The sequence below is a fragment of the Ostrinia furnacalis genome, unplaced genomic scaffold (assembly GCF_004193835.3).
Source record: "Ostrinia furnacalis isolate ACB-3 unplaced genomic scaffold, ASM419383v2 OfSCF7399, whole genome shotgun sequence".
Taxonomy (NCBI): Eukaryota; Metazoa; Arthropoda; class Insecta; order Lepidoptera; family Crambidae; genus Ostrinia; species Ostrinia furnacalis.
The window spans coordinates 471-17,237 of NW_021137638.1; the positions used below are offsets into that span (position 1 = coordinate 471).

Consider the following 16,767-nt stretch of genomic DNA (forward strand, 5'->3'; position numbering starts at 1 on the left):
GTTCACGTATTTTATTATTACATAAGATAATTTGAACTGTCAGTGTTAGTTTATTTCAATTTTATTTCAATCTTAACAAAATCTTTACACTGCATACAGTTATTGTATTTGCTTTAAATCCAAAGTAAATTAAGGAAAATTGTAGTTTTAATTGGGTATTAACAAGGAGTATTTTCCAACTTGTTATTTTATTTATATGGCAAAGCTAAATCCATTTCTTTTGCTAACCATTAGATATGATAAATTACAAATAACAAATTTTAATTAATTTCCAGGTCTAGGTGCTGCGATTGAAGAGATCCAGCTCGAAGATGTAGACGTGAACCACATCACCAACCCCCTTTTCGGGAGAGGCATCAGCATCCCCCACCTGATCCTGGACACCCTGGAAGCGTGCATCGTGTCCTTCCCAACTGGCATATCCTACGACGTCTACCCAAACAACAACCTGCCCAGTACTGTGACCGCTCTTGGTGGAGTCTTCGTGTCCTGTGGCATTGAGTTCAGGAACCCCGATATCAGTATGAGCGGGACCTATGAGTTGACAGCGCTGACAAGTCACTTCGATGGTAGAAAGACCTTACAGAGGCAGAAGTTCAATGTCAACTTCCGTGAGAGTGACCCGTGGTAAACGATGTGATGTTGAAGTATTTGGCTCTGGTGTAATAAATTCACTGTACTTTAATGTTTAGTTGTTTTACTGTGACCCATTCCATTCTGGCCACGTTAAAAATATTTTACACTGAACTCAGTCTCGGTTGCAATACCCTTACTTTAACTATAACTCTAACCGGTATTTTTGTTGGCGACCCTTGAAGCGTGCATCGTGTCCTTCCCATCTGGCCTGTCCTACAACGCCTGTCCTACGACGTCTACCCAAACAACAATCTGCCCAGTACTGTGACCGCTCTTGGTGGAGTCTTCGTCTCCTGTGGTATTGAGTTCAAGAACCCCGATATCAGTATGAGCGGGACCTATGAGTTGACAGCGCTGACAAATCACTTCGATGGTAGAAGGACCTTGCAGAGGCAGAAGTTCAATGTCAACTTCCGCGAGAGTGACCCGTGGTAAACGATGTGATGTTGAAGTATTTGGCTCTGGTGTAATAAATTCACTGTACTTTAATGTTTAGTTGTTTTACTGTGACCCATTCCATTCTGGCCACGTTGAAAAACATTCTACACTGAACTCAGTCTCTGTTGCAATACCCTTACTTTAACTATAACTCTAACCGGTATTTTTGTTGGCGACCCTTGAAGCGTGCATCGTGTCCTTCCCATCTGGCCTGTCCTACGACGCCTGTCCTACGACGTCTACCCAAACAACAACCTGCCCAGTACTGTGACCGCTCTTGGTGGAGTCTTCGTGTCCTGTGGCATTGAGTTCAGGAACCCCGATATCAGTATGAGCGGGACCTATGAGTTGACAGCGCTGACAAGTCACTTCGATGGTAGAAGGACCTTGCAGAGGCAGAAGTTCAACGTAAACTTCAGCGAGAGCGACCCGTGGTAAGCGGTGTGATGATAAATAATTTGGCTCTGGTGTAATAAATTCACTGTACTTAACTGTTTTGTTGTTTTTCTTGATACCTATTTTTTTACGGGGACATCTATGCTAAGTTTACAAATGTTTGGGTGATAATTTACAGATTGATTATATATAGAAAATAGTAACGAAGATAACATGCAATCGAAAATTGACTCTTGTTTGATTTCTTATGTAAAATAAATATTTTAATTCTGGCATTTGACTTGTGTATACAGTCGTTTGACTAAAAGCAATAGGCATAGGTTTTTGTATTACATACCTAAACGAAGGTGTCAGTCTTCCCTTAATCTATTTTATTTTCTATAGTATAAGCTCGTGAAAATTTAAAAGCGAAAACATTTCGCTCCATTCACTTGATTAAGAACCGGTAAAGTGCACGGTATTACAGCCACCGGCTTACCTTTTAAGAAGTTGTATTTTTAATGCACTTCCAACAGTACTGTAAAAGTAAGACGCTCCGATGCAGTTCTCTCAGTTTTTGTTCGTCTCTTGTTTATTCTACGAGTATCGCGTTTTGCATCTTGTTATTTCGAGTTTTAAGTGCGTTTCGAATGGATTTTAGCGATTGGAAATTTTATTTACAATTTAAAACAATATTCTTTTCTATAAACGCTGACACGTGAGCGTCAATAATCTATAGTTGTCCAACACTGAACCGTCCCAGCTATGGAATTGTCAGGAGGGCACTACTTTCAATGCTGGATTATTAGTTCCAACTTTTGCCATACTGGACATTTACGAGTACCTACTATCAAGTACTGGGTTCATAATCATCATCATCATCTCAGCCATAGGACGTCTACAGCTGAACATAGGCCTCCCCCAATACGTTCCATGTTGCCCGGTTGATAGCGGCCTGCGTCCAGCGCTTTCCTTCTACCTTTATGATGTCGTCGGTCCACCTTGTGGGTGGACGTCCCACGCTGCGTTTACTAGGTTATTAGTTCCAACTTTTGCCACTTGAAGTTTCAAAATCGTTTGAGTATAGCTAAAATTTAACTGACGCTTGTAACAAAAGTGTGTCAGATAGTTATGATTAATTAACTAAGCAGTTAATGTCTGTAATTAACTGTTAACTTTTCCCAGTGATTACAGTTCTTAAGAATTAGCTTTGTCCTTGCCCTGGTTGATTAATTAGAAGAGAATTAATTAAAGTCCGACTTTACAGTAAAGGAACAACAAAATGTAAATAATAATAAACTTGAGTTTAGCTGGTTGGAAAATTCATTTGTAATTATAGATTGTTTGGGGAATTGAAAATTAAACCACTGTTCAGAGTTATACAAAACTATAGACGAATAGGAACTTTAAATTAATGCAAATTATTTTCGAGTAAAAGTTAATGTAGCAAACATTCCTACGTTAATAATTTAGACAAGAATCCTTAAAAATATAATTTACTTTATTGGACAAAACATTTTTTTTCTGATCATTTAACAGAATGTGTGTCTGGAGTTTTTTTTTAATCAACAACGAGGAAGTTCTTGGCCTGTATCTCACCTGATGGTAAGTGACAATCAGGCCGAAGGTGGAAGCGAGCTTCACCCGGAATCCTCAACCACGGAGGAACTGGCTATCTTACCTCTAACTGCCGGAACACAATAATGCTGTTAACATTGTTGTTATGGCGACAGACTTAGGTAAGATGGTGGTAGCTAGCCAGGCGAGCTTAGAACAAGCCCTAAACTACCAACCAAACCGAACAGAAAAATCTGCCCCCACTGGGAATCGAACCCGGGAATACGTCTGAAGCAGGTGGTCTTACCACTAGACCACAGAGGCGGTTGATTTTATTACCTACATGTTACAAAGCGTTACAAATATTATGACTGTTGTTATGTTGCGTTAAGTTAAATGTTTTTATGTAAATATCTGTGTCATTTACATAATTCATGCTTTATTATGGTAATTTCTCACAACGCAACCCCGTGTAAATGCTCTCAAAACCACTGTTTAATTCGTTGATTCCATTATGTTCCTTCAAAACTAAACCCTACTTTGTTCAACAACAGTATTTAAAGAATAATGATGGTGAGAATGATGATCAGACGAAACCTGGCCAGCGAAATTTCGCGGATTCAATTGCCACCTGAGGCAATCACATTTTTCATATCTTTTAAAAATTGTTTAAAATGCTACTCTCCTAATATTTTAGAAGGGATACATTTACCCGCAGAATTGCTAAACTTCAGTGGCAGTGGGTGGGCACATAATATCTCGTAGAGCTGATAGCAGCTGAGGCAGAAAAGTTCTCAAGTAGCGACCATGAACCGGAAGACGTAGTGTGGCCAGGCCTCCCACTAGGTGGCCCGACGATCTAGTGAAGGTTGCGTCAAGTACCTGGATGCGGGCAGCGCAGAACCGGGCTAAGTGAAAATCCTTGCGGGAGACCTTTGTCCAACAGTGGACGTCATTTGGCTGAAACAAAAGAATAAAGCACGATAAAGTTTCTATGACAGACTGAAGTTAACGCGAGCAAAGCTTCGGTCACAACCTACTAAATAAATAAATAAACAACCCAAAATTATGTGCGGAAAGTGAGCATCAATTTTTCCGCGCCGTATTTTTCGTGGTACGATTCAAGTTGCGGCCCGGACTAATATTTTATGCAAAGACAGAACCCGTCTGCTGCCGTGACAGAGTCCTGTTGTTTGGTAGGGAGAGATCAAAAAGGGAATTGGCTCTAAATCCCGCAGCCCGTGTTCTGAATAACAAACTAATTTATCTGCTCGGTGGAAATTTTGATGCTGTATTTATTTATTTTGGAATTAAAACGGGGCATCATTATGGCGATGTCACTTCATTAACTTGGAAAGCTTTTAAGTATGTACCAACTTATTTAATCAGACCATAACATAAAACATGTCTACCTAGCTTATTAACATTAAAGTAAAGTTGCCGTGTTTCGTCATACATCAAAGTAACCAAACTGAGTAATAAACAATGAAATTGTAAAGTTTCCTCAGACTTTTTCAGTTCAGACCTTTAAGATCTTTTGCTCTATCTCTTGCTACTTAAAACATAACATCAATTTTTAAATACAAAGGCGCTACGGGACCTATAATTAAGTTTCTCATTATTCAATGAAATTACGCTTTGACCGACCAAATCACCGCGTGATTGAACGCCTCAGTTAGTGTGTAATTTGTATGCAAAATCAAACATTTATTTGGCAAACCCAATCAATTCCGCAAATGTAGGTACAGACCAGCACGTCAAGCTTTACACTGTGGTTCTTATCTAGTTCTAATAAGAGCGAGTTTGCAACAAAAATGGCTGGTTTCATGTGACGTCTGTACATGCATTTCATACTGTTTGCATACGGTTTCTTTGATGCTTTGACTTGAGTTTGTAGCTAAGTTGTACCCAATGGGAATGGCAACGGTCTTTGACAAATATTTAAGTAGGTATATTCAATGTGCAGTAGAAGTACTCGATTTTACCTATAATTGGAGCTAAGCTTTGAAAAGAGCTTACGTTTTGTTGAAATACTCTATTTAGTTATTTAGGTCATCAGTAAGCCCTTCCAAAGTGACCGGTAATATTTAATTGAAAATATTGATTAAAATAATTGTTTTTAAAGGTATCCAAACTCTATATTTTCCACCTCTTAAGTCTAAACTCTTTAGATTATATTTAGTTTTTTACTCATGTCTAAATAATACAAACAGACCTCAACTGAATCTTACGAAGTTATTCGGTAACTCGGTAACTTCATTCTATGTATATTTTATCTATGTACCTAACTTCATTTGTGATTAACAGTGATGGTTTAGTTCTCCCACTGTGTCTATATACACCTGTTATGTAGCTAAATTTAATGTGAAACTGTTTGTTATTCTTCGAAAATAAACAAAACACAGTAGTATGTACCTAATGTTACCTTTATTTAACGAATTTCAAAGAATATTCTGAACAGTTGTAAGAAAAACGGCTCAAGCGAATTAAGGAAGCGAAGCTGCTTTCTCGCGTCATATTACGCGTTTTTTTTATTTGGCAAGTGAAAATCAGGTATACTCGTACATAGCTATAACTTTTATTCCAATATTTTATGAAGTATAAATAAGTAAATATAACAACATTTTTCAGACCTGCACTATCTGCTATTCAATTACAGTCATAATTTTTCACACAAATCCTTTAAAAAAGCACTTCTTGGGAAAATCCCTCCTTAGTGTAGGACGTTTCCTGCGTGATGGACCGACGTCCTTCAGCTAGTTCCTGTATAAAAAAGCGGATGAAATATTGTGCCTTATCGTCGTTTACGTCCAACAGCTTAAAATGTGACTTATCATAAGGGATTTCATAAAGGCAGTTCTTAACCCTAAAACCGTCGACTTGGTGAGAAAAATCACAAATCTGACCCGAAATCGGATTAAGACAGTGTAAGGAAAAGATAAAAGAAGCGACGAAAACACCACATAAGTCGCACTAAAGTACTTTGTCAGGTTTACTAATTCATGGGAAACGGGAATTATGGGAGGGAGACATTTTCCGACCGAGTTACCTTGTCAATTATAAATAAAACATAAATATATAACGCGAGCAGACACTCCACATTTTTGTTATATTGAATTGATACTTATGGCGCTCTGCTTCTGTGGCGTAAGAAAGCGATATTTACATTGCGTAGCATACAGGGTGTCCCAAAATGAGCACGTCACACTGACACTGGTGGTAGCTGAGTCTAAGACGCATCGAACAAGCTTAAAATGTCCTTAGAAAAGTTTCATAAGTTTTAACATATGGCCAATTTTATTTATTCATTTCCATAGAAAAGTTTGATGAGTTTTAAAATATGATATGGACTCATATTAGTTATTTAAAAAAATGGAATTAATATACTTGTTAGATGCGTCTTAAGCTCATTTACCTCTGGTGTCAGTGTGACGTGTAAATTTTGGAACACCCTGTATATTCTCAAATTACGAGAAAGAGCTAAAAAATTTCAAACACACTGTTTAGATCTATCGTAGGAGAGAATCTTTGGTTAAGATTGAATTGCGTGCTGAGAGTTTACGCTGCAACAAACCTTACTTATATTTAAACTTTTTGTAAGCACATAAACATAACCCACTGCATAACCCACATTTTGCTCCTTAGGATCCAAACCCTCAACGGACCTAGTCCACAAGCCACACGACAAGCCATTAAGTTTCAGGTATAAATTACAAAAGATAACCCACATCGGAGTTATTATAAAGAACAATAACTCTAGATTTATGTACAAAAAACACAGAGCATTATTTGTGTACATTTAACAAGACTAATGTCCGTATAAATCAGAAAAAATGCACGACACGAATGTTAATTAGTGCAAAAACTGCTGCAGTTTAAAGTATAATATAAAATTATGTAGTATACCCGCTAAAGGACTTAGCACATTTATATACCCGGAAAGGTTGGCCGTAGTAAGGACAATCTGGTCAGGTGGGGATTCTTGGATGGCTTGAACATGGAGTACGGGTGCGGTTTTGTTCCCCAGTCGATGAAGCACCTGATGTCGTGCCCTGAGTGCCCAAGCAACTGCACTCAGGAGGATTTGATGAGTGCTACTGACAACGCCACTCTTGTGGCGGAGTTTTGGGCTGACACTGTGTAAGTTTGTTGTCGACACGAAAAGAAGAAGAAGAACCCGGAAAGGGATCGTAACTGTATCAACTCGAGACAGTCAGTATTTTTTGTATGTGACTCCATACTTCAACGCACACTTATCCGCACCGTAACGTAAACGATTCGCCAAACGACCAATCTGGAAATCATTGGGAAAAGCCTATGTTCAGTTTCAGTTCCTGTGACTAAAATGATTATGATGATGATAACAATGTAGCTACTCTACAAACATGCTTACTGGGTGTTTCTACTTTATGGCAAGACTAATAAAGTCGCGTTGTTTTGCAGTTTATGTTAAGCCAAGCTACTTAAGTCCGTTTTTATGAATAACAGAATACTGCTGTCTAATGGTTCTAGACATGAAGATTGAAAGCTTCCATTGTTGGAAACTAGATGGCGCTGACTGTATTTAGATCGCGCTAACAAAGTGTTCATTAACTGCAAAATGATATCAATAGCTGCTTTTCATTTCTAGTTCATAGTTCAACAGTAGGTATTTTATCTATACTTCTATACTAATATTATAAAGCTGAAATTGTGGAACATGACGCTCAACCACCATAAGGAGTTAAAGCATTTAATTTACACAATCTTGGTTTGTATATATATACTGGGCAGGGTAAAAAACATCGTCACCGCGATGCAGGATTGTATGCGCGGTGGAGTTTGCCATAGTAAGATCGTAACAGCGCCATCTGTTGGTACGGTTTGTAGTGGCGCAATTTATTAATCACAGTTTGTTTATTTGGTTGAACGCGCTAATCTCAGGAACTACTGGACCAATTTGAAAAATTCTTTTTTGTTGGATAGTCCGTTAATCCCTGAAGGCTTTAGGCTATATATCATCACGCTAAGACCACTAGGAGCGGAGCACCAATGAAGAATGTTTCAAATCAGTGATTTTTTTCCTTTTGAGAGCTGACGCTGCGTAAACGGTTAAAGTTTCGCATAAATTATGTATGATAGGATTTTCCCCTTTAAAAGTTCTACAAAAAAGTCCGCTACAGCATATGTCTATCTTTTATGGTTGGCTCACTGTAACCTTTTTGTCTGGATGTCTGGATGTTTGTTCCTCTTTCACGCAAAAACTAATAAACGGATTTTGTTGAAACTTTACAGTATTATTATTTATAACCCAGGCTAATATATAGGCTACAATTTATGACGATATGTGACAAACTAAATTTCAATAAATAGTTAAGAGGTGAGAAATATCCTTAAAAACGCCATCTATCGACGTGCTTTTGACGGTCGTAAACATTCATGAGAGCGAAGCCGTGAAACGTATCATTAGTCCTAATTAGGAACTAAATATTACATTTATAGAACTGTTCATAATATTTAAAATTTAGTCATTATAGATATTTTATGTAATTGAATAATTCACTGTGTTTAAACGAGCAAATCAAAGTCTAAATTAGTGACCGCCATCTATCGACGTGCTTTTGACGGTCGTTAACATTCATGAGAGCGAAGCCGTGAAAAGTATCATTAAAATTTTATGTAATTGAATCATTCACTGTGTTTAAACGATCAAATAGTATTCAAACATTTAGATAATAACGTTAAAAACCATTTAAAAATCCTATGAGAACTTTTTCGACTTCTACACGGACGAAGTCGCGGGCAAAAGCTATTTGTAAAATCATCATCATCATCATCATCATTTCAGCCATAGGACGTCCACTGCTGAACATAGGCCTTTGTAAAATAATTAGACTAAATTATTAAAAGTGCCTACCCAAAGTCATTAGTCCACGCGGACGAAGTCGCGGGCACAGCTAGTAACAAATAATAAGGTTGTTGTAAGTATTCTGTAAACTTTTATTTCTTTTAACACCATGCGATGCTGTTGTATAACGTGCTTATTATCAATTCTGGGAGTAAATTGCAGCCTTAATTATTATTTCACAGGCCCGAATGAATTATCTTGCAAGGAAAAAGTGGATAGAGTCACTTAACTAAAGTTGCTGCCGTGGCGACACTTGGGATACACACGGTGGAGGAGTTTGACGAGCAAAATACTACTTCATTGAAGGAGAGAACCCAACCGTAAGAAGATTCTGTGCATTCAGGACGTGTGTGAAATGTATCGGGCTAAGATCTCAATCAGTCGATATATTTTAAACCACATGGTGTAAATATTCTGAGAAAAATTACATGAAAAATCAGCCGCATCTATAGCTCCTCAACTTATTTAATTCTTACTCATCCCTTATGAGTTAAGAAACATTGTTGCGGGTCCAATGACACTTCAACTTTCCCCCGGGACAAACTTGACCTTCACTGGTTAGGTTTCATTGGCGGTCAAGCTGTAGATCCTGGCTACACAGGAGTTGCAGCGGTGGGAACTAGAGGTGGGAGTAATCCCGTAACAAAATTGCATGGTCATAATAGAAATAAATGTTGTGTGCTAAAATGTAACTGACACAGACACAAAACATAAAATTATGCGTAATAATATATTTTTTTTAAGTTCTGTCGCCAAAATAAAATTCTTAATCAAATGTTTGATGCTCGAGACAAACTAAAACCGTGTGTACACACAGTTCTCAGCACCTACTGGCAGTGGAGTCAGCACTTTTCCAACGACACCACGTGACCTTTCAATGGAGTGGGGGGTTTTGGGGATTTCCCTATCTCACATGTGACACAAAGTTTGTATTGAATTGAAGTAAGGCTGGATTGCAAACTTTAACGCACGTCAAAAGTCTATCAAACTCTACAAAAAAGCACCGGTTAAGATTATAGTCCCGGTTAAAATGAAGTGGTGTAACTCAGCCTAAATCAAATGAACAGCATTCGAAACGTATTTTTTTAATAATCTTTCAATGTAATGTAAACAACATTTGCATGCCAGCTTCTCATGGTCTCCTGTGGACGTTTTTATAAATGTAACGCGACCACTTTTTAAACAAAAATAGGCTGATTTGATTTAGTAAAAAGATTTGAGAATTTTCCGTAATTTCATTTGTCTGTACAATCTACTAACGAAAGAAAACACTTGATATTATTTCCACCCTCTATTTTAATAAAACCGTAATTCACAAAGAATCTTTCTGTAACCTCAGCAAACAAAAAGTCCACAATAAAAACGGTAATCTGTTTCAATTTGAATCCAATTCCTTGTCGCAGAGTAGCGCGAATAAAAACAACCATTTTTAATAATAAAAAAAAATTGGAAAGTGGGGAGGGAGGCAATTATTGCTTCTCTTACACTTTTTATTTCGTATTTCAACACGCTCGTTTGAAATCTGAACAATAAATTTTATCCTTGCCACCATAAATTTTCATTTTTACGCCTTCCACTTTTGTAGCGTTATCTTTTGCGACAAGATTCCTGTAAAAATACTTTTTGGAGCCGTCGTTATAGATATCAGAGGCCTAGACAACGTTACGCGTGGGTTTCTTTTTCGATAGGATAAAAACGTCACTGAAAGAATTTAAGGGAGAGATAAAATTCAACCTAATGACATTGTTCTTCATGAAGAAACGTATCGCAATTAATAAATGACGTTTAAAATTCTTATTACCTACTCGAAATTTTATAAATGCCAAAGTAGCACAATGTCTGTCTTTAACCTTTTTAAGAGATATTTTCAGACCAAATAAAAACAGGATAGTTTCATCACATTTTAAGTGCGATAAAGTCTTTATATGATACGAGTATACCGAAGTAACCAAAGAATACTCGCACCACGTGACTTGTAGAGAATTCCCAATACCCTTGCATATTCTACAAGCGAGTCAGATTATAGAATGCTACCATGTCTAAGCCTTCAGTTTATTTTATAACCCATCCTAAGGGATAACGCACTTGACCGGAGATTATGATAAGTGGTGTCTGAAGGATATACAGTATTTTTTTAACTAAAGCTTTTGCTATAACATTTCTGTTGGACAGACTTCGAGACGTAAGCCAGACAAATTTAGCTGATAAATTGCCTCAATTCGGATATTAAAGTTTTAATAGAATTTACGTACCTATCAGTAATCTCATGAAGTTCTGGGATTGAATTTTGTACGATGAAACCCTTAAGCTCACGGAAAGGACTTTTTTTCTCTATTACTTAAGCTTAGGCAATGCAGTCAATATGAGACTAAAGCTGCATTTTGAGTTTCCCTAAGCTTGAGTTTTTTGAAAGTTACAGGTAGGTACCTACTTATTTTCTAAAAGTTAAGCGCTATTGTAATAGTAACTTACAATTCCTACATTTAAATTTACATACTTTTCCCCTGTAAAAGCATTTCCAAAGAAAATCAAATCATAGTGCCTGAGAAAGTATGAACATACTGTTTCTTGTCACGGCTGGGACGTGCACAGAAATTTTAAAATAAAATTTTCACTCAAATCCTTGTAGAAGCGCTTGCGAGTTGAAGCTGAAGCTTTGAACTATATTTTGTGAACTGAAAGCTTACTAAACTTGGCTCAAGAATATACTGGAAGCCCTCTCAAATTGATATTATTAATTTTAAAATGAACTTCAATTCGTCTACATGCAGCAGTACCTCTAGCATGTACAAATTTCGTCTTCGAATCGTTTGCGTATTCGATAAAATTCGATACTCAATCTTCGAATTTTTTAAACGTTATCGTGACAATTTTGATTATCAAAATAAGTTTTGTGCAACCACATCTCATACTAAGTTCACTTTACGACACGTTCACAAGGGCGCTGTTGTAGTTTTCTTACTAAATATTTGATGGCGATTTGAGTACGCAAACGAATTGAACTCGAAAGTTTCACGTGCTAGCCGTATCGGCCGTTTCTTCAAAACTAGTTGGTGGAGTGCTGGTCAGTCTCGTGAAACACTTGCTACGGCTTAACTTATCATCGTTATCAGTGTTCTGTAATTTACCAGAGGCAAATTTAAGATTTGGGCTACACAACACATGTATTTGTTCTCTCTCTTTCTCTCGTATTTGTTTGCTTTTACGACAGTGACTGGAAGAGTGGACTCTTACCCTAATCCTACTAATATTATAAATGCGATACTTTGTGTCGATGTCTGTTACTCTTTCGCGCAAAAACTACTGAACGGATTTTGATGAAACTTTACAATTTATATAAATATCAGAATAACATAAAATATAAGCTTTAATTATCATTTAACGATCTGTGACAAGCTATCACGTGGTGACGTGGGCAAAGCCGTGGATAAAGCTAGTAAATAATAAAAATGTTTAATAGATACAAACTCTCAGGCTATTGCCCTCCTCACGTGGAATGTCAGAAGTATTAAACCAAGCAATTACTTCTCAAACTTTTCAGACATTTGAAAATAAAAGATAAACCCACGTACGATAAAATTTTAAAAGCAATACAAAGATAGTACTTTATATTTATAAATAAAGCTATGCATTTTAGTATTAAGACAGAACAAAATTTACACGCGAATAAGCCACACGTCATTGGGTCCCGGCTTATGTCCAGCAGTGGACGTCCTGTGGCTGACGATGATGATGAAGCCACGTCTGTATATTTTCATTTGTTTGGATTATGGCTTCGTGCGGTTTTCACAATCATTGTGATGTTTAAAAAACAACAGTAAATATCAGCATAAAGAAAGACAGTGATACAATAGATATCAAAATTAAATATCTGCTATGAAAATGAATTTCAGAGAAAATGGTGCAAATCCATTTTCAGTAAGATCTCAGAACAAAAGCCTTAAAAACACACTTCATCAGTACAGTTGAATCTTTATGAGCTATAATTTTATTTAGACAAATAGAGAAGTTTCTTTTGTCAAAAGTTTAATACGCATTTAGTACTTTTCAATGACAATCATACTGCGATTTATTTCCATGCAATAAACTGCCAGTGCTATTAAAACGTTCATAATCCTCCAGGGACGACCGTTTTCTCTCAATTTCACGGATCATAATGTTACAAGTTAGGAATGAAGATAATCCGCCAAAGGTCGCGTGATATCTATGTATTATGTCTTATAATATATCAAGTATGATAAAATGCAAAGTTACATATAGCTCGCAGAGATGGCCGCTGCCACTTGATTTTAGCAATTCTGCGGGCATTGGTTTTTGATTGTAAATTCAATATTTTCAAATCACTTACTAGTTCACTTAGATTAGTATCTATAGAATCTTCTTGATACAATTAATAATAATGATGGGCCTGCCTAGTCTAGACAGACAGAACCAGAGCAAGTAATAATTATGCATGTACGTACATATTGATGACTGCTACTGGTTCGTATTTAGGGCCATTAGGCGGTCGTGGCAAACGTTAAAATGGAACGATTGACATGTAAATAATTTTAAACAATAATATACCTACCTCTTCGGAGGTATTCCCATCTGTTCCCCAATCCCCAGCTATTTTTTTGTGTACTCTGGAACATGATGGGGATGGAATGGGGTGAAGATACCAGAAATTAGTTCCAGAATAATTTTTGGAATGTTCACCCCTTTATGTTTTAATTTCGCGATAAAAATAGCCTATCATTCTCTAGGGTCCAATCTATCTTGTAACTAAAATTCATCAACAGTGGTTCTGTGGTCAAATCGATTAATGATAATATTATCATATTAAAGAGTGATAGTGAATAGTAAATAATATTTGAGTATTATGAATTTTTCAAGTCGTAGAAGTAAAATATGCCACCCCTAAACAGCGTCTACACGAATCTTCTAAATCATCTCCATATAGATCGCACCTTACAGTATGCAGACCCGGCGACCGACGGTTAGCACATCATTTGGGGTGTAGAGTAGGGGAGACCTAGGAGAGTTGTGACAATTTTTACTTTAGGGGCCATATCTCGGTCAAAAAACATTCCACAGCTATGAATCATACAAATTAATGAAGCGCCGTTCCTTCTGTTTTCAAAACAATCACCAAAGTTAACTAAAGTATTAGGGTTTCTAAGAAAATCACCAAAATCTTAGACCACTCCTTCTGTCACAACTCTCCTAGCACCGAGGTAAGTTGTGACAGGTACCGAGGTGAGTTGTGACAGCATTGTATTTCATCTATTAGATATAAAAATACCATAATACTCAATCAAATATGATTTTTAGCAAAAAAGTACTATAATCATCCTTTAGTACCTTAAAACAAATAGTTATAGGATGTCATTACACAGATTGAGCCACATTTCTCCAGCTTTTATTTTTCTCCCACAACACTGGATTTTTTATTATATTTTTTAGCTAATATTATAGTCACTTAATAAATTTTCTTCCTCTTCTGTAAAAATAAAATAGTCGCGGTGGTATTGATATTGGTGAATGGTATCGGTGGTCCATAGACGGAGATTCGCCTTCTGGGTTTACTTGATAAGCCTCTTTCTTCTTAATATATCTTGACAAGTTTAGATTGTAAGAGGTTGCAGCATATCTTAAACTTTAACCCTTTAACCTAATCACTTCATAAGCCAGGTCCTAATAGATTTCAACTCTAGCAAGCAGTTCCTCTATATGGTTTTCAAGTATAGTTATTAGGCATTCTGGATCAAAAAAAGGAGCAGCATGCAATTATACAAATTATGAACCTACTAACACACAAAAAAACATCTGAAAACATCGTGGAAATGGCCCATCAGAAAAATTAAGTAAGCTAGGAGAGTTGTGACAGGCTGTCACAACTCTCCTAGGTGTTTAAAATGACGACTTGGATCGAATAATATTTTTTATTTTCTAAACACGATGCGCACACAAAAGATCAGTGCTACATTTTGAGACCTGAATAACCATGCAACTTGAGAAAAAATAACACAACAGTGCACATTTACTAAAACATGATATAAATTGAAATATAATTTTGAAGAAAAACTTACTTTTCGCATCTTTTTGTACACAGACGTCATATTTACGTAACCGTGACTCGTGCCCCGCCCGCAGGTACTTAGTCAAGAAGAGCGTCTTAAAAGCGACAAACAAGCATTTTTACTAGCTTCCTAACTATATTAAGTAAGGAGAAATCGTCCTTGTCACAACTCACCTCTGTCACAACTCTCCTAGGTCTCCCCTAGTATTATATCGTAACACAGTACAAGAGTACCTAGGAATAATGATAATACTATACTCGACGCAAAGACTCGTGGCAGGCAAGCAAATGTGATAATGCATTGTTTTATTATGACACGTCTTTACGTCGAGTATAGACGAGTTTTTTAAACTTTCATGTTAAATTTTTTTACTTTATTCTCTCTGTAACGAATCTCACTGCCTGCATGCCATGGCTCATGCAACTAAACTCATGTTTATAAGTACTTTTTTACCTTTTAAAAGTATTTGTGTGTTGCAAAATGTCATTAAAGTGAGAATTTAATACTAGATGAGTGTTGGAAGAGTGGTGGCAAATGATAAGAGAATTTAGATCAACACAAAGCAAATTCCTGGAAGATCTCGTCAATGATAAGCCTTTATAAACAGGGTTTTCTTTCAGTTCTTGGGAATACCTATTTAAATGTACCTACATCTGTTGCTGATGGACGTTTTGGGTAAAACTGTTAGTCCACAGTAAATTAAATAAACAAATAAATACGTTAGGGAAAATGTAAGTGTATTGTCTCTCTACATGTGTGTCAAAGTTAAATTATAAATAATTCAATGTTGTCTGTTTCCTTCTTACTCTTTGACACTCATTGGAATTTCATGGAAGTAAAAAAACGTACGACTATCGTGTTTTTCATCTAGCCAATACGTAGTTTGTCTTTTTGACGTCGCTCGAGTAGGATAATAAGGTTGATATTATACTACATAACTATTTTTTTTAAGGATTGATCTACTCTGTCCACGACTCCTGGCCAGTATCTGACAGGTTGTTGAAACCTGGTTCTCGTATTATCCCATGGCTAATGTTTTTTCAATGGTCTGATAACTTATAACTTAAGAATAAGTTTGGCATATTGACAGTTTCAGTATGGAAAATATGTCAAAATGTCAAAGATATTTTTCAGATAAGAGATTCTGATGATTGAAAAATGTGTCCTAAAACATTTCACGACATCCACGGGAAGAGTGGGGTTATTCCACTCTGCCAGAATCGCACTGCTGAAACTTAGCTATACACACTTACCTTACTGCTTCCACACTTTACTACCAGCACATCAGAATTCCTTCTGTCATTATTATTCAAACGGCGCACCAATCAACCAGACCCATTTAATTTCTCCAAAGCAAATTATCGAAATTTCTCACTGTGACAGCTTCACGCCCAATTACGTTGATCCCTTTGAAGACTGGCCCAACTTAGGGCTCCATAATAATGCTTTCGACCCCGATTTTTATTTCGAAAGCAAGCACTTTTGGAGATTTCCTGATTGCTGATTAAAAGAAATTGTAGAAATATTGCCTTATAAATTGATCGTGGTGATTCCAGCGGTTATCGTTTTAAATCTGATCGAATAAAGCCATTTCATGCTGATCGGTTTTATTTGAGAGAGTTTTGATATCAAAGTCTCAAGTAACTTTTATTTCTTGCGTCTTACCGCTTCTTTTCAGTTTCAAAATTAATTTCTTACCAAAAACCTTATGTTTGGTTTTCCTTGCAAACTTTCGTCACCTATTTTCACCCCTTTTTTTTTATTAAATTTTGAGATAAATGTATCAAACCTTGTCAAACCTAATGTCTTTGG

The 16,767-nt window shown here is 36.6% G+C and overlaps 2 protein-coding genes across 2 annotated transcripts; both read left to right on the forward strand.

Moving 5' to 3' along the window:
• Positions 1 to 268: 268 nt before the first annotated feature.
• On the forward strand, positions 269 to 687 carry LOC114364425 (uncharacterized; the record flags this gene model as incomplete). The annotated part of the gene is made up of 1 exon (XM_028320593.1): positions 269 to 687. A coding segment is annotated over one exon (363 nt), but the record flags the coding sequence as incomplete, so codon positions are not given.
• A 129-nt stretch (positions 688 to 816) lies between these two features.
• LOC114364426 (uncharacterized) lies at positions 817 to 1,125 on the forward strand (the record flags this gene model as incomplete). Its single annotated transcript, XM_028320594.1, has 1 exon — positions 817 to 1,125. A coding segment is annotated over one exon (255 nt), but the record flags the coding sequence as incomplete, so codon positions are not given.
• Between the last annotated feature and the right edge of the window lie 15,642 nt (positions 1,126 to 16,767).